Source organism: Petromyzon marinus, chromosome 53, assembly GCF_048934315.1.
Source record: "Petromyzon marinus isolate PM22_M1 ecotype Great Lakes invasive population chromosome 53, UKy_Petmar_22M1.pri1.0, whole genome shotgun sequence".
Classification (NCBI taxonomy): domain Eukaryota; kingdom Metazoa; phylum Chordata; class Hyperoartia; order Petromyzontiformes; family Petromyzontidae; genus Petromyzon; species Petromyzon marinus.
Window position 1 is genome coordinate 2,912,502 of NC_133719.1, and position 21,770 is coordinate 2,934,271.

General features: G+C 55.5%; 1 protein-coding gene across 2 annotated transcripts in view; it reads right to left on the reverse strand.

Moving 5' to 3' along the window:
- Positions 1–264: 264 nt before the first annotated feature.
- The window catches only part of RPS6KA5 (ribosomal protein S6 kinase A5), a 45,375-nt gene continuing 23,869 nt past the window's right edge, over positions 265–21,770 (reverse strand). Inside the window, exons 2-18 of one of the 2 annotated variants that reach the window (XM_032974310.2) lie at positions 20,444–20,515; positions 19,753–19,971; positions 18,754–18,869; positions 18,066–18,173; positions 16,516–16,599; positions 15,539–15,642; positions 14,515–14,665; positions 12,105–12,266; positions 11,234–11,359; positions 10,808–10,941; positions 10,507–10,600; positions 6,250–6,420; positions 5,486–5,677; positions 3,953–4,112; positions 3,149–3,312; positions 1,741–1,969; positions 265–1,460 (exon numbers count right to left, since the gene is read on the reverse strand). In XM_032974310.2, the coding sequence (XP_032830201.1) occupies positions 1,423–1,460; positions 1,741–1,969; positions 3,149–3,312; positions 3,953–4,112; positions 5,486–5,677; positions 6,250–6,420; positions 10,507–10,600; positions 10,808–10,941; positions 11,234–11,359; positions 12,105–12,266; positions 14,515–14,665; positions 15,539–15,642; positions 16,516–16,599; positions 18,066–18,173; positions 18,754–18,869; positions 19,753–19,971; positions 20,444–20,515 (2,324 nt within the window). In that variant the 3' untranslated portion in view covers positions 265–1,422. The remainder of the gene's footprint in view (positions 1,461–1,740; positions 1,970–3,148; positions 3,313–3,952; positions 4,113–5,485; positions 5,678–6,249; positions 6,421–10,506; positions 10,601–10,807; positions 10,942–11,233; positions 11,360–12,104; positions 12,267–14,514; positions 14,666–15,538; positions 15,643–16,515; positions 16,600–18,065; positions 18,174–18,753; positions 18,870–19,752; positions 19,972–20,443; positions 20,516–21,770) is intronic. The other variant, XM_032974311.2, reaches the window with a different exon arrangement.

Consider the following 21,770-nt stretch of genomic DNA (forward strand, 5'->3'; position numbering starts at 1 on the left):
TCGAGCGAGCGAGCGGGAGAGCGCGAGTCGGCCCCGGTTCTCTCAGAATCGACGTCACCAAGCGTGGCGAGCGCACGACTTCCCGACTCCCGTCGTGGTGAACAGCGCTTGGGGCACCATGCCTCCCTTGAGGGAGGGGGGGGGGGGCGGTCTGGCACTGCCGGACAAAACAGTTGTGGCCACGGAAGCACCAGCGGTTTCCGGGCTCCTCGTTTCGCGAAAGCGTAGTTGCGAGAGAGCATGGCGCGCCGCGAAGAGCGGTGAGCCATGGGCGGTGGCCCGTTCGTACAAACGGCGCGACGGTCGACCGTTTAGTAACCTCGTGTGCGACATCAACGACCGATGCGTGAACGCCGACAGTTAAATTCGCGCATCGGAATAAAAAATACGAAACGCGCCGGTAAATACCAACCCGCGACTTTTAACCAGAGGTCTCCAAAGCGATTAAATTAATGGTTTCTAAAAACAAGGTAATGCTTCGCATGTCAGCAGTCACGGGGGAGGGGAGCTTCTGTAACGCTCAAAATATTTCGTTCTGTAAAACAAATTAAATACCCTTAGAAAAATACAGCTCTGCACAGCGACCTCTTTTTCGCATTATTTTTGTGGAACATTAAAAAAACAACGGCCGAGGTCATTCTTCGCATCTTAAAAGCCGAAGTGGTTACCTCCCCGCCCCCGCGTGTCAGCGCCTGGGTACACGTCGGCCTCACCCCGTTTGCAGCAAAGCGCCAACCGGGGCCACCGAGAGCTACGGAGTGGCGGACGTCGTCGCCGTTGGGGGCCACCGGACCCATCCGTGGAAGCATCGAGAGATCGGAACCAGGACGAAGTCCTCCAGCCGCGGTTCAACATCGAGTGCCCGGGCGCGGAACTTGGGCGGCCCGGTTCCTTGCGGTGCGCACCGCCGGGAGGCGGGCGGCGCCGCGGACGGACCCCGCGCTTCGCACTCGTCGGCGTTGACACCCGGTGGGGCGACTCGCACGCCGGCACTTCACACCGCCGGTCACTCTCACTCACACCAGTGGTAGACGTAAACCACCGGCGGTAGTTAAAGCCACCGGCGGCAGTCAACACCGCCACCGGCGGCAGTCAACACCACCGGCTCGCAACAGCGGCTCTTCGCACAGAGGCGTGGGCAGCACAGCGGGGGCGGTGGGACGCAGGCTACGCTGCGCTCCACCTGCCCGCGCTGCCCAGGGGCCGTCCGTGTGGGCAGCGCGGGGATCCTGATGGCCGTGGGGCGTGTAAAGTGCTGGGGGAGGGGGGGGGTGGGCGTAGGAGGGGGAGGAGAGTTCCACGCTTCGCCGACTCCGCGCTTCCCTCCCGTCCTTCCGCGGCGGGAGGGCCCGCAGGCTCCCCCCCCCGCCGCTCGCCGAGCGGGAGTCAAATGTTCGGCGTTCTTTCTTTTCGACGGCCCCTTTAAGACTTGTCCTTGAACTTCACCACCTTCGGCGTGGCTGTGGAAACAGGGGAGGAGGGAGGAGAAGGAATACAAGGTGAGTATTATAAGTTGGTAATTTAACCGGAAGAAAGCCACAGCCTCCCCCGTAACATTATTGGCACGCAGCAGCCTCTCGCAGCCAACGTTTGGATTCACAATTGAGTTTTGGTTCCTAACCCAACCAAATCCATTTTTCAAATACGACAATGATGATGATGAGAATTGCCGTGAGGCTGGAAAGGAGGAGGAGGTGAAACTGGAAAGAGGTCGGTGACGATGACGATGATGAGACTTGCCGTGAGGCTGGGAGGAGGTGAAACGGGGAAGAGGTGGGTGACGATGATGATGGTCGTGGCGAGCAGAAGACTCGCCGTGGGGCTGCGAGGAGGAGGAGGTGGAACTCTCGCTGGAGCTGCTCCTCGTCTCCGTGCTCGTGCTCCTCTTCTTCATCTTGCGCCGCTTGGCCAGCGGAGCATTGTCCACCTTCTGCAGGCAGAAGCCCTCGCGCTTGCACTGGTTGAAGGCCTGCGGGAGGTGTGGGGGGCGCAGTGAGGGTGGGGGAGAGCCATAAGGGATGGTGAGGGGGTGTCACCGGGCCGGACACCCTTGGGAAGCGTCTATCGCGCTGCATGGCGCGGACGTGTTTAATATTTACACGGTTGCCGAGCGCGGGGCCTAAAAGGCCCAAAACCGTGAAGTGGCCGGAAAAAAAATAACATCACTGTCAAGAGTTGCGACAGATGAAAGCAAGGTTATTATTATTGTGAGAGCTTTAGAACAGGGGACGAAGGGCAGGGAAGTGGTGAGTGGGTAGGGGTGTTTGACTGAACGTGACGATTATCTGAACCGGTCCTGGGCCTCCCCGAGGTCGACTCAGCCTCAAATGAGCCGAACATGGTGTTGGCCACCCACCCCCTCGTGTGCCGTGCTTACCTTCATAGGTGCTCGCTAAAAGCACTTGCTCCAAATGTCTGTTAAGGCTATCTGGGGGATCCTTGTCTTTGCGAATGATCTGGTAGCCCGAATCCTCAACATGGGCGGTGCAACCCCGGCGGCGCGACCCTGGCGGCGCCACCCAGCGGCGCGACTCCAGTCATGCGACCCCGGCGGTGTGACCCTGGCGGTGTGACCCCGGCGGTGTGACCCCGGCGGTGTGACCCCGGCGGCATGACCCTGGCGGCGTGACCCCGGCGGTGACCTTGGCAGTGTGACCCCGGCGGTGTGACCCCGACGGTGTGACCCCGGCGGTGTGACCCCGGCGGTGTAACCCTGGCGGTGTGACCCCGGCGGTGTGACCCTGGCGGCGTGACCCCGGCGGTGTGACCCCGGCGGTGTGACCCCGGCGGTGTGACCCTGGCGGCGTGACCCCGGCGGTGTGACCCCGGCGGTGTGACCCCGGCGGTGTGACCCCGGCGGTGTGACCCCGGCGGTGTGACCCCGACGGTGTGACCCCGGCGGTGTGACCCCGGCGGTGTAACCCTGGCGGTGTGACCCCGGCGGTGTGACCCTGGCGGCGTGACCCCGGCGGTGACCTTGGCGGTGTGACCCCGGCGGTGTGACCCTGGCGGTGTGACCCCGGCGGTGTAACCCTGGCGGTGTGACCCTGGCGGTGTGACCCTGGCGGCGTGACCCCGGCGGTGACCTTGGCGGTGCGACCCTGGCGGTGCGACCCCGACGGCATGACCCCGGCGGCACGGGCCTCACGTGGAACGTGGCTTTGAAGTAGGTGTTGACAGAGGAGCCGGAGGAGACGAGGACGTCGGGCGTGAGCAGCGGGTTGGAGGAGAGCTGGCTCCCGTCCTGTAGCCACTCGTTGTAGCGCAGGCCGCTCATCTTCACGCGCTTGCTGGGGTCGACCGTGAGGAGCCCTGCTCACCGCAACCGTCGCACCACATATCGCGCAGATTCGGTCGCGAACACCGCTCACGTGACACATGCACCACGCACAACCACGACCCCTACCACACAACCACCATGTCTACCGCAGGCAACCACCACACACAATACGTACGTATGTTGAATCGTACGTAGCCAACCGTGCTAATCAGAGGTGCGGGGAATACACAAAGACTTTGCGCATGACACACAGACACCACCGCCGAATCACTGTCACGGCCCTCACGGCGTGGGGAGGCCCTCATCCAGCTGCGCACGTGCAGTGGTTCTGTGTTACGGCTGGCGGCTGTACGGTGTTTGTGAGCGACGTGGATTGATTTACGAAAGCACGAGCAGAGCAGAGCTCGAGTTGTTTTGTGTCAAGGCAGGAGCTGAGCCATCGCTTAAGGCAGCAGCAGCAGCAGAGAGACAGGCAGACGCTTCACTGTCGGGAAGCATTCTGACCCCGAACAACAGCAGCAGTAGACTCACGAATAGCAGCAGTAGAAACAGGAGCTACAGCAGAAGCAGGAGCAAGAGCAGAAGAAACAGCAGCAGTAGGAACAGCAGTGACAGGAACAGCATGAGCAGCAGCAACAGCAATAACAGCAGCAGCAGCAGCAGCAGCCCTACCCTGTATAAGATCCTTGGCGGCCTGCGACACATTCTGCCAGGCTTCCCCCTCGAAGGAGAAGTCTCCCTCTTTGATCTTCCTCATGATGTCGGTGGCCGAGCTGCAGGTCATGGGCTGCCCGTGGCTCTGGAAGGGCACCTGGCCAGAGAGCATGGTGTACTGTGCACACAGACGCCGCCCGCAGCAGCAGCAGCAGCAGCAGACAGGGGTGTGGGAGCGGACAGCAGAGATCAGCGACAACGCAAACACTGCCCACATCTCATCTTCATCAGCCACCAGCAGTATAATGCGGCACTGTGGAGTGAGCAAGGCTTGGTGGATCACAAAGACAAAGATCCCCCCGTATAGCCTTCACAGACTGTTGGGGTAAGTGCTGTTAGCGAGCTCCTATGAAGGCCGTAACGGCACATGGGGGGGGGGGGGGTTGGCCCAGCAGCACGCCCGACCACCGTTGTCTCCCCAGTGGCGATGCTTACACACTGCACCAGGTACTCAACTGAGGTTGAATCGACCGAGGGGAGGCCCAGGACCGCTTCAGATAATCGTCATGAGTGGGAATCGAACTCGGGAGGCCGGTAGTACAGCGCGCTAACCGTAACACGACCAAGCACACACTCGCTCGTGAAACTCCATGGGTGTCATCGTCGCCACGTCTTGCAGCGTGAAACTTATGGCCAGGGTGTGATGGCAGTACAGCAAGTGGGTTAATATCTCTAAAAGACAGACATTGTGAACAATGTCCATCTGTATTCCCGTCTGTACTGGGATTGAGTGTTGCTGCTCTCCCTTACTACGCGTGGGGGCTTTGTCTCCGGGTACTTCCGGTTTCCTCCCACATGCGCAAAACACTCAAGAATGGAGCCGGTCAACGATTGCGATCTCGGTCCACAGAGCTTGGAGGCAATCGTCAGAGACCGAGTGTCATCCCCCCTTGCGGGCTTGCCAGTTGCGTTCCCGCGCCTCTAAACCTCCGTCTCTCTCCGAGAGCGTCAACGCAAACTGCGTGCCTGCGTTGTGCGTACTCAACGACGGATTGTATTAACCGGAGGAAGTGTTTAATTGTTCATGATGATGATCAATTATTATCAAATGTGACGAGAGACGTTTGGTCGTCGGCGGGCCACCATCGGTGGCACGTCACTCGAATCCTCCTTCAAATCGACTCGCAGAAATCGTCGTCGTCGCCGTGAAAGAAGAGTGATGAGGAGGCGACTAGGCGCGGGCGAGTGAGCGATAAGACTCGAGTAGATCAGCAAGTGCTGCATCATCATCATCATCATCGATTGCCGACTGCTGCTTTACTCCTAATCCCTATCTGGTGCAGTAGCGAGGTAGGAACCAGAGCGCTCCAACCCCAGGTATGACGACAGCGAGGAGCCTGCATGAGCGGCGGCAGCCGCTGCAGCCACGGCAGCAGTGGCGGCAGCGGCAACAGCCCCAGGAGCCGCCGCCGCAGCAGCAGCAGCAGCCGCAGCAGCAGCATCGAGTGCGGAAGAGCGAAGGGGGCGAGCGAGTGGGACGCGCCGACTCACGAGTATGACGCCGAGGCTCCACACGTCGCACGACTCGTCGTATCCCGCGTGCTGCAGCAGCTCGGGCGCGGCGTACTGCAGCGTGAAGCACGGCGTCTTGAGCGGCGCGTTGTCCTGCGGCTTGAGCCGCGCAAACCCAAAGTCGATGACCTTGATGGCGGCGCCCTCCGTATCGTCCGCGAATAGCAGGTTCTGCGCCGGCGCCAACGACGAGGGCGGGGGGAGGGGAGGGCGGATTCAAGAAATGACGACGGTAAAAGACTCTCGTGCGTGCCCCGCGTGACCTGCACCGTGGGGGTCCACGGCGCAGGGTGGGGGGGAAGCCGGCGGCTAAGTTCCACATGGCCCACCATGGGCACGCGAGGCCCTACCCATTCAAGACGGACAGCAAGACAATATTTGGACGCATTGGCGGTAAATACCGGTGTGCAGCAGAACACAAACGGGTTTCAAATCACTCGTCTATCCGATCGCTTCGACAGCACGAGGAACTGATTTTGACGCGCACACACCCCGCAAGATTTTGTGGCCGAGTTTGCGAATCGTGGGGAAATAAATAATTATTACAGCCGTATTCACATTTTTTTTTTAAAGCGACCTGGCCACAAATGACAGCTCAACAAAGTGGCTTGCCGTTTGGACAATTATAGCAGCAAAATTATCAAAATAATCAATGCAAAGAAAACGCCAATGGCAAATGTGCTCGATCATTATCATTAACTACGGCAGATCCACACGGCGGCGAGCGTGAGCGCGACCCTGACCTCGGGCTTGAGGTCGCGGTGCACGACCCCGGTGTCATGCATGAAGGAGGTGGCGGACACGAGCTTGCGCATGATGCGGCTCGCTTCCGTCTCGCTGAAGTGCGACCGCTTCTTGATCCTCTCCAGCAGCTCCCCGCCTTTGAGTAGCTCCATCACCAAGTACGTGTGCAGCTGCGGGGGCGGTGGCGGCGCGGGGAGGGGGAGGCGGAGGGGAGAGTGCGCGGGTGAGCGGAGCTCGGCGGAACTCACGGCAGCGCAGGGAAGCACCGGGCACCGAGGTGCTGAGCAACTGGGGGGGTGGTGGGGGGAGCGACCTCTTTCGTTTTCACTGGCGGCCCCCGGGAAGCATGTTCTCCCTCTGCTCGCGTGGATTTTTCACTGGATCCTCCGGTTTTTCCCCCCACATTTAAAAAAACATGCGTTTAGAGTATTTGGCTGCTATAAATGTCCACATGATAAGGCACTTCCATGAGCTATCGTTAGTGGCCAGTTCGCTTCTGAAAAAGAGCTATATAGCTGAGTGGGGCTTACCGGTTAAAATAAAAATATGGCTTAGGGTTCGCACAAATATTTTCGTCTCTTCCCACATCACGAGACGGGAGAATCCATTCGCAGCTCTCGCAGAGCAGCACGACCCGCAGAGAATGGTCCGAGCTACCCCTGAGATCCCTTGGCTATGTACGGTGCGAAAGAATTTAAACATACATACATACATAGACTCACACAGAGACCCATAGACTCACACAGAGACCCATAGACTCACACAGAGACCCATAGACTCACACAGACCCAAAGTTTGTTGTCCTTCCCCCGCACCTCCGATTAGCACAGTTGGCAACGTATGGTGCGAAACAAGTTCAACATACATACAAGTGACCTCTAATGTAGAGAATAGGGGGGCAGCACTTCCCCACCCACGCTGTTACACAGAGTAACGTTCGCCACATGATCCTCATGGCGGTACCCCGGGAAACCAAATAATAAAAATGGCCGAGGCAATTAAATATTTTATTTCTGGGACACTATTTTTTCCAGGCGTGTACTTAACTCCGCAGCTGGAGTACCAATCAATCCGAAATCAGTGCTACACCGGGATGTCGAAACGCAGTGAGGATGATTGCGCCGAAACCCTGAACGCTCGTACGCACCGTAGTGGTGCATTGTGCACAGCTCGTCGAGATGAGTCGATTGCCGCAGCGCCGACCATCAACAGACTAACAATGACTGCATCACGGACATTATGCGGTTCACATGACCGACGAGCAATTCCCCGAGCGAAAATTTTAAGTTATGCTTTTTTTGTGTGCAGCCATTGTTTTGACGCAACGTCCGACGTTTCGCTGCGCGTACTGGGGAGCCTCTTCAGAAATCTCACGGCTTCACGGCGAAGATGCTGGACAGCACGTGGAGCAAAACGTCAGACAGCATGCCCACCACAAACACATCGGAGCGGTGAAAGGGATCGCACCGCGCACGCCCACGACCCAGCACTGTGTAGGCAGCTGCAAGGGTTGGTGGATCGCACACATGTTATGAGACTCCATTCCCGTGGGTGTCGAGGCGGAGTCATACACCCTGGCTCAGGCAGGAAAAGACGGTACACAGCTAAATAAAGTGAACTCATAACATCTGTCGCTACTGTACAGGATAGAGCAGGGGTCGGGAACCTTTTTGACTAAGAGAGCCATGAAAGCAAAAAATTTGGAAATTTATTTCAGTGAGAGCCATATAATATATTTTAAAAGTGAATTCAACTAAATGTCAGTATAATAAGCCTCTGAATTTATTCTTTTAAATAATGTTGTTATAACACTCACCATTAATGCGACTTCTGGTGCTGCATGGATTTGCTGATGTCTTTGTAGTCGGGTTGGTACTTGGTGAGGTTAAGCTTCATGCAAGCGTTGAGGCTTTCATCCGTTAAACGTGATCGTAGGTTGGACTTGATGTTTTTAAGATGTGAGAATGACTGCTCACATGCATACGTAGATCCAAACATGGTCAATACAGCAATACTCACACGCTGCAGTGTGTGGTATGTGACAGGAAGCGCGTTCCAAGTTTTGAGAATCAGCTGGTCTTCGGGTTGGAGTTTTTTTCATTTCTGTCCACATGTGCTTGCTCGCCAACTCCGCTTTCTGTCGTGTGATTCTTTCCAAATCTTCATTCAGTGACTTGAACTTATTCACCCACATGTCTGAGGCCTTCAGGTCAGCCACTTCTGCTTCAAAATCTCTGACGGAGACACCAGGGATGTAATTCAGGTCGGCTGTGTTCAGTGAACACTCGTTTGGATGGGTGATGAACTTAAAAAGACGAGTGTGCTCACGAAATTCTCCAAAGCGTGCTTTGAAGGACTGTAGGAGACTGGATGTGCAGCCAGCTAGCTGGTGGAGATCAAGGTTTTGAATGGGCTCACTTGCTGTGCATGCATCTTTAAATTGGCTCAGTTTTTCAAAATGTAGTAAACGACCTGTTTCAAGATCCGTGATGAAAAGCTCCAGCTTGTTTTCAAAAGCAAATACAGCTTGTTGAAGGGATAACACTGTATTTCCAATGCCTTGCATTTTCACGTTGAGCTGGTTCAGATGTTCAGTCAGATCTACGAGATAGTAAAACTTGAGGAGCCACTCGGTGTCGGCTAGCTCAGGATGCCCGACGCCTTTCATTTCAAGGAAAGTCCGGATTTCGTTCAGGCAAGCCGCAAAACGGCTAAGCACCTTCCCTCTTGACAACCAACGCACATTGCTGTGCAAAAGCAGACCAGGATAGTTATTTACAACTTCATCCAGCAGTGTTTTAAACTGGCGATCATTTAAGGCTCGGGCAACAATAAAGTTGATCACACGAATGACCAGCGACATCACTTCGCCAAACTGCCTGTCACACATCTGAGCACAAAGTGCCTCCTGGTGTATAATGCAATGGAAACTTAGGATGGGTCTATTTTCATGTTCACGGAGAAGCGCCACAAATGCTTTGTTTTTCCCCACCATACACGGAGCACCATCAGTACACACTGAGAGAAGTTTATCCATAGGTAGACTTTTTTCTTGAGCAAACTCCATGAAAGACTTGAATAAATCCTCACCTCTTGTGGACCCTTTTAATGGCAGAACAGCAAGACTTTCTTCGCACAGTGTGTCACCAACAGCATATCTTGCAATCACGCTGAACTGCGACAAATGGCTCACGTCTATTGACTCATCCAAAGCCAGAGAAAAGAACGGCGCTGCATTTATGTCCTTCACTTGCGTTTCCTCCACTTTGTTTGCCATCACGATGGTACAATCATGAACAGTTCTTGCCGACAGAGGCATGTCTTGTATCCGTTTGATTATCTTGTCTTTGTTCGGAAGATCATCAAAAAGTTCATTGGCTACATCCAGCATGAACGTTTTAGCATACTCGCCATCTGTGAATGGTTTTCCGTTCCTCACTATTGCTAAAGAACCAGCAAAGCTAGCCGAATTATAGTCACCTTGCCGGGTCCATACGCGGAGTTGCTGCTGGCTAGCTTGCACCCTGCTCAGCTCTTGGCACACTTTCTTTCTGCTGTCTCCCGCAGGGTATTTTGATGCAAAGGTAGCGTGGCGCGTGTCGAAGTGCCGCTTTACATTCGACCGTTTCAACGATGTAATTTTGTCATTGCAAATTAGACACACCGCAGAACCCGCTCTCTCCACAAAGGCGAATTCTTCGGTCCATTCGTCCTGAAATGTACGATACTCGTCGTCTTTTTTTCTTTTCGCCATCTTCTTCGTCGAAGGGTTAGCTTTGAGCTAATGACCGAGCAGACGCAGTCTCAGACTGATTCAAAAGGGGGCGTTTACCTGTTTTACCCAGCAACGGCAAACGTAGGCCAGTATCATCCAATTAAAATAATGGACAATTGCTCCTGCAGCCCTGAACAGGACATGCGCAGTGAAAAATCGATGGATGGATTAAAACAAGTGAGAATATTTTGTTTTATCTGCGAGCCATATGCAATCATCAAAAGAGCCACATCTGGCTCGCGAGCCATAGGTTCCCGACCCCTGGGATAGAGCGTTGCCCCTTCGCCGACACGTGTGGGTTTCCTGCCGGGTGCTCCGGCTTCTAACCACGTTGTACACTCATCAATCGGCTGAAAACATCGTAACCTGTGAACACGCCTCCGCGTGTCGTGGGTTGCGCGGCGACTGTGAGATGCAGTCGCGTAATTTTATCGCCGCTAGTGTGAAAACTCCGCGATGCCGAGCGAGCGCGCGTCCATACCGTGTCGTGGTACACGTCGATGATGTTGACGATGTTGGGGTGCGCGTGGCACAGCTTGAGGGCGGCGATCTCCCTCTGCGTGTTGGCCTCCATGCTGCCGGCAACAACACACGTCCGCTTAGCACCGAACATACACGCCGCAACTCCGCAACCATTCACGGGCGTTTCACCAACTCCACAGCGCCACCCGGCAAAAATAAAAATATGTAGCCGCAAAGGACAAGCCGTTAAAACGAGAGACGGGCGTGCACGTAGATCAGCGCCCCGCGGTGCGAGCGGCGCCTAGCGAAGGCCTCGTTACCGTTTGCTCACGATCTTGACGGCGTGCTCCTGGCCGGTCTTTTTGTGCTTGCAGCGCCGGCAGATGGAGAAGCTGCCCTCCCCGAGGGGCGGCTCCTTCATGTCCATCTCGTAGTGCTGGAAGAACGGCGAATCCTGCAACGCACCCGCAGCAACAACGACACGTGGACTACTACAGCCCGGTCCACACGCACGGCGACACGCACGCAGGGTGACACAAACGGCAACACGCACGCACGGCAACCCCCACGCACGGCGACCTGCACGGTGCGATGGTGTTGTCACCGTGGTGACGCTAAGCTGGACACAAATAACAACAGCGCGTTATATTTTAAAGTGTCTTTTGCACGATTTGACCAGCGTATGGCTGACGAGCGCAGTCCCTCCAGAGCTGCCCGCACCCCCCCACCACCCCCACCCCACCCACCTTCATCATGGCGCTGCGAGCCACCGCGGTGGTGGCCGGCCTCTCGGAGCCCGACTGCAGCTCCAGAGGATCGGTGGTGACGGCGTTCCGCTTGAACAGGATCGACGGAGCCACGAACGAGTAGCCCTGACATGACAAACACAGGCCGTTGGGGCAAGTGCTGTTAGTCAGCACCCGTGAAAGGCCGGCACGGCGGCGCACCGAGTGGGTCATGTGGCCAGCACCTACTGCTGCTACTGCTGCTGCTACTGCTGCTGCTGCGCTCGTTTACCGAGGAAAGCCTCACCGAGTCTGAAGACTCTTTTTCAGGAGGGTCCTCCATAAGTTCACACAGTAGGGGGAGATGACTTAAAAAGTAAATCACAACGGAGTAATTTGCGGGGCAGGCATGTTTCAAATTTGGGTAAACCCTGGGCCGTTTCAAATGACGTCGCGGGATTCTTGAGCGTCCACTGCAGAGCGGACGGCGCGCAGTACCAATATGGCTAATACACCCGCGGCAGGAATAACCAGGGTGGCCGGCGCGATTCGCACCGCGAACCTCCGTAACGAGCGGGTGAACACGCAACCGCGGATGAAAAAAAGTAAGAATAGGCTTTACCCCCTTCTGGAAATAAAACAGGTCTTAAGGCTTTCAAACACTTGCGGCAAAACACGCAAACAAACACGCTCTGATAAAGTATTCATCGTCTTTGAAACCGATGGGCCTACACCAGAGACGGCCTTCTTTTACGGCCTCGTCTCACAAGTGTCGGACCAGAGAACGACGCCAAAACGCGAACAGCACAAAGGCAAAGCAAGCGTCAAAGCATCAATAGTAGCTCGGGTTGGATAGCACCAGCAGTCCCGTGCCACCGTGCACGGCACGAACCTTGAAGATCCGGTCTGAGTTGTGGGGCAGCGCCGCGGGGGAGTACGTGGGGTCCATGTCCGTGAACTCCTCCGCAAAGTTGCTCACGTCGAGCTCATCGCGGATCACCGGCTTGAACGGAGCCTCCACTTTCTTAGCCGCAAGATCGTCCCAGCTGAGAGACTGTGGAGCACACACACACAGGGGAGACGTGGGACTGCGACTCGGCAGGAACAGAGACTCAGCGGGACCACGACTCAGCGGGGTCGGCGACTCAGCGGGGACAGAAACTCAATGGCGACTCGGCGGGGTCGGCGACTCAGCGGGGATTGCAACTCAGCGAGACTGCGACTGAACCATGCACTGCACCACACTGAATCCTTTCACAGCCACGCTAGTTTTACCTGAAGCCAGCATATTTTTAAATGAGTTCTGTAAACCTGCTCACGTTTTATGTTTTGCAAAGAATGCGGCCAGTGCCCTGGTCCCTTGTGTGCAATAACTTTATTTTCCAGATGTTGCCACTGGGTGGCAGCAGCACCAGGGGGTACACGTCGCGCGTGTGGCCATAAAACAAAACCTGCTCTCGGTCACGTGACACGGTCTCGGCATCAGCCACAGGAGGAGGTTGTCGTTGCGAAGTCACAGGAACGGGCGGCGCCGGCTCTGAGAGGGTTCACCGTTGCAGACCCATACATGGGTGGGTCTGCTATACATACCTGTCAACTCCTTACCAGTGCCTACCTTATTACAGACCAATTCAGACCTTACTGGTCACCCCGTGCCTCTTATAAATCGCAACGTTCATCCCACAAAGTTCCATCACAAGGGAGAAACATAAACAAATAGACAAAAAAAATGTGGCCCGTATTGAAACGGCTGTGCGCCGTGTGGACCTGAAAACTCACTTCCCCTGTACAAGACTACAGCGTAAACTCTTTGGTTCTTTTGGTAAAGTCACATAGAAAGAAAATCAATTAAATAATAGAATACAACGCTTCGATTGCAACACAAGCAACCGTCATCAGGTAGAACTACATTTGAGAGAGAGACAAAACACAGACACGGAGGCACACAGACAGACACACAAGCAGAGAGAGACAACACAGAGACACACAGAGAGACACACACAACATAGACACACAGAGACCCAATGCCTCTGTGTTGAGGCCTTAAATAGAGAGGGGGGGGGGGCAGAGAGAGAGAGGTGGGTCTGCTGGAGCAGCTGCTGGAGCAGATAAATTAGCATGTCAATGAAAGACCCAACAAGACTGGTACATTTTAGAGAGAGTTGTGTGGAAATCCACCCCGAAGCGACCGAGGGAGAGAAAGAGCAAATGGACCTATGAGAGCCTGGTAAATTTTAGAGAGATAAATAGTCAGTTTGAGAAAAAAAAATTAGCACTTTTTTGGAAATATAATGCAATGCAACACAGAGAGTCGGCTAACACACAGTTAATGCATAGCCTGGTTGATTACGATCTCCAAAGATTGCTAAATTTGACAAACAGAGACACAGAGAGAGAGACAACAAACTTACATCCTCAGACACACAGAGAGAGAGAGAGAAAACAAACTTACATCCTCCCCTAGAGGTGGTTCAAACCTGACTTGAAGCTTTCGTAACTGCAATAATTACCCTTTGTTTTTTTCGGTAAAGTCACGTAGAAAGAAAATTAATTAATTAAAAGAATACATTTCGATTGCAACACAAGCAACCGGTCATCAGGTAGAACTAAATTTGTTTTGTCTCTCTCTCAAATATAGTTCTACCTGATGATGGTTGCTTGTGTTGCAATCGAAACGTCGTATTCTATTATTTAATTTATTTTCTTTCTACATGACTTTACGGAAAGAACCAAAGAGTAATTGCTGCAGTCACGAAAGCTTCCAATCGAGTTGAACACAGGTAATAAACCTTATGGGCTGACAGGTATGGCTACAACAACTACAAAGAAAGAACCAAAGAAGATGAATCATTGCAGTCACGAAAGCTTTAAATCGAAATTTACAAAGACAAAGAGCCCCCCTGTATAGCTTTCTCAGACTGTTGGGGCAAGTGCTGTAAGCGAGCAGCACCTATGAAGGACGGCATGGGTGGCCAACACCACGCCCAGCCGCCTTTGTCTCCCCAGCGGCGATGTTTACAGACCACACCAGGTACTCATTTGGGGCTGAGTCGACCTAGGGGAGGCCCAGGACCGGTTCATATAATCGTCACCGATGTTGGCCGTGAACGGGGAATCGAACTCGGGTCGCCGGGTTCGGAGGAGTGGTGCGCGAACCCCAAGGACACGACCCCTCCCCACACTCGCACACACCACACATCTCTTGAGGGCCACAGCGTCATCGAGGTACGTGGCCGAGTTTTTTAAGGCTCTTCTGTGCGAGCCTGACTGCTGCATTGGTGATACAGATGCTGCAAACGAACCTTGAAGAAGGCGTGGTTCTTGATCTCGTCCGCCCCGGCGGGGCCGGAGCCCAGACGCCTCTTGGGGTCCTTGACCAGGAGCTTCTGGATGAGGTCACGCACCGGGTTGCGAATGTCACCCGGGAAGGGCGGGTCGCTCCGGAGAATCCTCCTGGGCAAACGCGGGCACGAGGAGGGGGAGCGGGAGAGAAGGAGGGAGCGGAGGAGGGATGGAGCGGGGGAGCGAGGGGGAGCACGGGAGAGGAGGTCAGCAGGACGAGCAGAACTCCGCTGGGTGCTGTGGCTCCGGGTCAGTGTGGAGCAGCAGGGGCGTGGACGCTCGCACTACAAGGTGAGCTCGGCCCACACGTTCCCTACCATCACACTTCGCTTGTGCCAGGACCTCTCTCTCTCTCTCTGCCTCACTCTACTCTCCTCGACTCACTCTCCGCTTCAGCAACCTTCGCTCAGTGGGAGGTCATGCATTCTCTTCTGCTGCGCCCAAAGTCTGGAACTCCCTTGACCCCAGCCGTCCGTGCTGTTGGCTCCCTTACCCCTGTTCAAATCCAGGGTCAACTCTTTGTTTCCCCCGCCTCTGACCGCCTCTCTACGAAGTGAACACGTGCTTCTGTAGACAGTCTTGAAGCGCGGTCAAATCCACAGTCGTCTGTTGTCTTGTTGAGCCAGGTGCACACCTGAACGATCAGTTGCATGCAACTTGGTTGCAATACCACAGAGTGGCTTGCATGCGGACCGGCTGCTCAACCGGTTACGATCCCGCTCGGAGCGATTCGCGGCGACGCGTTTCGTCACGCGCAGCATTTGTTGTTTGCGAGCCCGCGATGCGGCCGTCACGATCCTGACGTGGGTGGGAAGGGGGTGGAGGCCATAGGGCGAGGGGCGGGGCTCTGCGGTAAGGGGGCAGGGCCAGACGATGTCGCGGCACGCACGCTGACGACGCGAAAGCCGTTGCAGGCACCGATGTACGTCGCGCGACTTCCGGGGAGCGATTGGTGTGGAGCCGCCCGGCACGAGAGACACTCACTTGGAGATCTCCGACTGGTTGTTCTTTTCTCCCTCGACCGTGAATGGGGAGGCGCCCGTCAGCAACTCGTACATGAGCACACCCAGGCTCCACCAGTCCACAGCCTGGCACAATCGCATACAGGGCACGGCACCATTCCCATAGGGCAGTGAGTCTACCGCCTGGCACAATCACACAGGGCACAGCACCATTCCCATAGGCCAGTGAGTCTACCGCCTGGCACAGTCATAGAGGGCACACCACCATTCCCATAGGGCAGTGAGTCTACCGCCTGGCACAGTCACACAGGGCACAGCATCATTCCCATAGGGCAGTGAGTCTACCGCCTGGCACAGTCACACAGGGCACAGCATCATTCCCATAGGGCAGTGAGTCTACCGCCTGGCACAGTCATAGAGGGCACAGCGCCATTCCCATAGGGCAGTGAGTCTACAGCCTGGTACAGTCATACAGGGCACAGCACCATTCCCATAAGGTAGTGAGTCTACCGCCTGGTACAGTCATACAGGGCACAGCATCATTCCCATAGGGCAGTGCGTCTACAGCCTGGCACAGTCACACAGGGCACAGCATCATTGCTATCAGGCTTTATGTCTACAGCCTGGCACAGTCATAGAGGGCACAGCACCATTCCCATAGGGCAATGAGTCTACCGCCTGGCACAGTCATACAGGGCACAGCACCATTCCCATTGGGCAGTGAGTCTACCGCCTGGCACAGTCACACAGGGCACAGCATCATTGCTATCAGGCTTTATGTCTACAGCCTGGCACAGTCATACAGGGCACAGCGCCATTCCCATAGGGCAGTGAGTCTACAGCCTGGCACAGTCATACAGGGCACAGTGGTGTTCCCATAGTTGAGTCCGTCTCAACGCCATCGTTCGCGATCCCTCAAGGTACAGCTTTCGACTACTACCAACCATCGGGTGTGTGCAGTGTGTACAGCAGCTTAAATTTGCCGGTGTGGAGACGAACCTTATTGTGCCCCGCATTCCCTCCCTTCACGATCTCCGGTGCCATGTATTCTATCGTCCCGCAGAAGGAATAGGCCCGCTCGTTCTGGATGCAAGGCACGCGCACGGAGAGGGCAGGATCGTTTCACACATACGGAAGGGACGACAAAAGAATAACACTGAGAATGAGCGGGGTGTGTGACAGAGGCCGCACTCACCCCGCCAGGGGGGGGGAAGGTGTAGTGTTCTCAAAGACTTCACACACACGAAAAGCAACTTTCATCGCATCTCAACACATTAGAAAGGGGGCACACCCACAGCTGCCCCTTTGGCAGCACAAGGTGATTCGGCACCTGGGTCTGCTAGAAGGCATCAGCCTGCCGGCATGGGGTGATGGTCGCCGCTGTGCGCGATCCCAAATTAGTCATCTGTGTTGGAATTTTTAGTCATTTCGCAACTCTGAAGCATTATTATACGTGTATGTACATCACTGACAGAAAACACATTAGTTTAGAATTTTAGATTATTTTGCTGATACAAATGTCCAAACGATGAGCCAATTTTGCTGAGCATTCATGTGTGTCCAGTTCACTTTTGAACAATGAGTTATAATACCATATTGGGCTTTGCCTGGTAGGATGGGGATGGTTTACTTGTTGTATTTGTTTGTCTTTGGGAGATTTGTTTACCTCACTTGTACTTTGCATTCCTATCGTGTTGTATTGTTTGTTGTTGTAACGTTCTTACCCCGTGCCCCGACTGGACATCTGTTATAAAGAGCTCTATAGCTCATCGGATTCCTCCAGGAAAAATCTATATTCTGATTTTGAATACATGGGAGCATATTTTCGCAGTTGTACTGTGGAGCGCTCCGATGTGTGAACCACTACCCAATAAATGCATACACAAACCAAGACAAAGATCACCCATATAGCCTCCACAGGCTGTCGAAGCAAGTGCTGATAGCGAGTACCTATGAAGGTCGGCAGGGCACACGATAGAGTGGTATGACTAGCACCACGCCCGACCGCCTTTGTCTCCCTAGTGGTGATGTTTACATACTGCACCACGTACTCGTTTAAGGCTGAGTAGACCTAAGGGAGGATCAGGACTGGTTCAGATAATCATCACTGATGTTGGCCGTGAGTGGGAAGTGAACTGGGGTCGCCGGGTTCAGAGTGCAGCAGGCTAACCGCTACACTACCGCTCCCCACAACACACAAAGACAAAGAACCCCCGTATAACCTTAACAGACTGTTGGGGCAAGTGCTATTGGCAAGCACCTATGAAGGCCGGTACGGTACGCATGGGGGTGGGTGGCCAGCACCACGCCTGACCGCCTTTGTCCCCCCAGTGGCGATGTTTACACACCGCACCAGGTACTCATTTGAGGCCGAGTCGACCTCGGGGAGCCCCAGGACCGGTTCAGATAATCGTCACTGATGTTGCTCAGGTCACCGGGTTCATAGCGCATCGTGTTAACCGCAACTACACTACCGCTCCCCACAACACACACACACACAGAGCCACACGCACACACACAGAGCCACACACACACACAGAGCCACATACCTCCTCTATTACAAACTCTTTGCTGAGCCCAAAGTCCGTGAGCACGATGTGGCCTTCGCAGTCCAGGAGGATATTCTCCAGCTTGATGTCCCGGTAAATGATTCCCAGCTGAAGCGGGAGAGAGGGGCAGAGTCACCCCGGCGGTAAACCTGGATCAGCGGCCATCAGAGAGCGCACGCCTACCCGGGGCCACATCACCCGCCGTATGGAAACCCCCCCCCTCCCCCCCCCCATCATCTCGTCACATATTGGCAGCTGATGATGCAGAGTCGAGTCTCGATGATTGTGCTGGATAGTCGAACACCACGCATTGAAGCAGGTGCTTTAGGCTGCAGCCGGGAGGGGGTGCAGGGGGAGCACGCCAGCAGAGGGTGCTCGCTGCACATCTCCGTCATGAATGGAAAATTAAAGACAACGGGTGCGATTGTAGCCATGCAGCTTAAACCATGGAACCATTGTATAGTAAACCCATACGGACTCATGAAGATGCACAGAGATATAGAGACGCATGGAGATATATGTTAAAGACAAGCAACAGCAGCAGGACCTCGACATCAATGGCTTCGAGCTCCACGAACGTATTGCTGCTGCCATCATGCGCGTCAACAGAATAGGACTCGAGAGCGTGGTTGAGTCACGGGCAGCGGCCGGTCACCTGGGTTCGAACCCAGGCGCGCTCGCGGGTTACCTTGTGCAGGTGCTCCAGCGCCAGCACGATCTCGCCAATGTAGACGCGCACCTCGTCCTCGGTGAAGTGCTCGCGCTGGTACAGGTGGGTGAACATCTCCCCACCGTTCACGTAGTCTGCGCGGGTGTGCAAACGTGCGTCAGGGCCGAGTCTCTGCGGCCACACGGAGCAACGCCGCTGGCCGAGATCGCCCAAATCGAGCATCTCTCGGAAAGAAAAAAAACACGCGGTCTGTGAATGGGACGTTCGGAAGTTGGGATGAATATTCGGCCAAAAAGGCTGCTATCTGGGCTATTTAATTCTGACCGAGTATTCAGTTCCGACTGGAGCGGACGCCCAAATACGGAATGTTATTTCTAAGGTTGTACAAGGGTGCGAGAGAGTGGGGGGAGTGTGGAGGGAGGAGTAGGGGGAGTGTGGAGGGAGGAGTGGGGGAGTGTGGAGGGAGGAGTGGGGGAGTGTGGAGGGAGGAGTGTGGAGGGAGGAGTGGGGGGAGTATGGAGGGAGGAGTGGGGGGAGTGTGGAGGGAGGAGTGTGGAGGGAGGAGTGGGGGGAGTGTGGAGGGAGGAGTGGGGGAGTGTGGAGGGAGGAGTGGGGGAGAAGCTGAGACAGGATGGACTCCAGTTTGCAGGTGTGCGCATGCGTGCGAGTTCTGGAGAATGGTGCGGAGCGGTGGCGGAGTGGTCAACGCACTGCGCTGCTAACCCGATACCCCAAGTTCGATGCCCGCTCACTTCCAATATCAGTGGCGAATATACGAATCGATCCTGGACCTCCCCCCCAAAGCCGAGTCGGCCTTAAAGAAGTCCCCCTGGTGCGCCGTGTAAACATCGGCACCAGGGGGGGCAAAGGCAGCCAGGCGTGCTTGTTGGCCAACCTCACCCTCCTGGTGTGCCGTGCCTGCCTCGAGAGGTGCTCGCTGAAGGCGACACACACGGTGCGGGGGGACCTTTGTTGGTCTTTGTCCTGCGTGCGGCCACGCGGGTTCGGCGCTCTCACCCAGGATGAGGTGCAGCTTGGTGTCGGTCTGGAAGGCGTAGTGCAGCGTGACGAGGAAGGGCGACTGGCGGATGTGCTCCAGCACCTGCCGCTCGGTGCGTGTGTGTTCGGCCGTCTTGGCCTTCTGCACGATGGTGGCCTTTTTGAGCACCTTCATGGCGTACAGCTTCCCCGCGTCGTGCCCGCTCACCTTGCGCACCAGGAACACCTTCCCGTAGGCTGGATACGGGGCGGGGGGGGGGTGTCGGGAGGTGGGGGGGGGGGCAGGGGGGGGAGACGTCGCGGGTAAGCATTGAACCCCGCCACGCGACGCAGCTTGGGGTTTGTCGTGGGAGCCGCCCTCGAGAGCGCCGCTCGCCCCACGCTCCCGCGGAACGACGGTCGCCGCTTCCCGCTGCTCGAAAGAGCCGCAAGTGAGGCACCGGTGCGCTCGTCTCCTGCGATACAACCCTGCAGAGCCAGCGGTGGGAACGCCACAATCACCGGAACAATCGGCAGTGCAGAGGACGCAGCCCCCCGTTGATACCGGCGAAGATGCAACGTCACACACAAGGCCCCGTCGCCAGCAACGAGGCCTAAGACCGCACCGAGAAGGGTTTGGCCCAGAGAGCCGGTTTATTTCGCTCCTGAAACGAACGCGTAGATGATGCGGTGGAGGAAGGGTGGGGGTGGGTGAGTGGGAAGGACTCACCGCCGGTGCCGAGCACTTTCAAGAGTTCAAAGTTCTCCATTCCCACGCGCTCCGCGTACCCAGTGAGGTTGGCTGTGAACAGAAGAGCAGTCCGTGTTGGTAAATGTGACAGGCCCTGAGCGTACACACAAAAGGCAAAGGATTACCCGTGAAGCCTTCGCAGACTGTTGAGGCAAGTGCTGTTAGTGAGGAGGGCCTATGAACGCCGGCACGGCAGACGGGGGGGGGCTGGGTGGCCAGCACCATGTCCGGCAACCTTTGTCTCCCATGTGGCGATGTTAACACACTGTACCAGGTACTCATTTGAGGCAGTCGACCTAGGGGAGGCCCAGGACCGGTTCAAATATTCGTCACCGTTATTGGTCACGAGCGAAAATAGAACTCGGGTGGCCGGGTTCGTTGCGCAGTGCGCGCTGACCATTGCAACGCTGCTCCCCATACACACACACACACCCACGCACACAAGCGCATAAATACCGAACACGGAGGGCGACGAGCCGTGAGTGCCGCAAGACCGTGGGGATAGCAGTGAATTGGAAATTTTATAGTTTTTTTTATGAGCAAAGACGCCAAACTGTGGCAGATGTTGCGAAACCAGTTTACCTCTCACAACGGCTGCGGCTACTCCTAGCCACGTGCCACCAACTGCACGAAGTCTACCCGGCTCGTAGAATCTCCGCGCGCGGAGAAGAGAAAACTAGGGCGGCAGATCTGTGCAAACGTACGAGACGAAAAAAGAGTCCCGCGCGCCCGACGTGCCTTCAACCAATTTTGCATTTGACAAAGAAACGGTGGCCACGTCAACACACTCGCACACGTACGCACGTCCGACACAGCCCACCACGAGTGCCGTTACTTGACAACGGCGAGCGACGATGCCCGCGGCAGCGCGAGTCGCTGCGTCCGGCCACGGCGAGCTCCCACCGTGAGCCCATCGAGCCCCCACGGCACGACCGGTGCGATCCTTTTTAGTGCCACAACGACGACGATGACGACGCTTCAGATCAACACCCCCAGGCCGGTGTCTGTGCACGAGGCCAAGAGCCCTGAAGAATTCTGTTCACATTCCCCCACCTCCATCCTGCACACGAACTGCACCGCCTTCGATATTCACAACGTGCAAATTGCCGTGTAAACGTACGTGCAAATTGCTGTGTAAATGTACGTGCAAATTGCCGTGTAAACGTATGTGCAAATTGACGTTAAAACGTATGTGCAAATTCCTAATTAAGATGGAAGCAGGAGGAGGATTTCTCCATGGCTCTGGCTGTCTGCCTGATGATGCTGGTTGTAATTACCGGCGAAACATCACGCTACTCCAATTTTA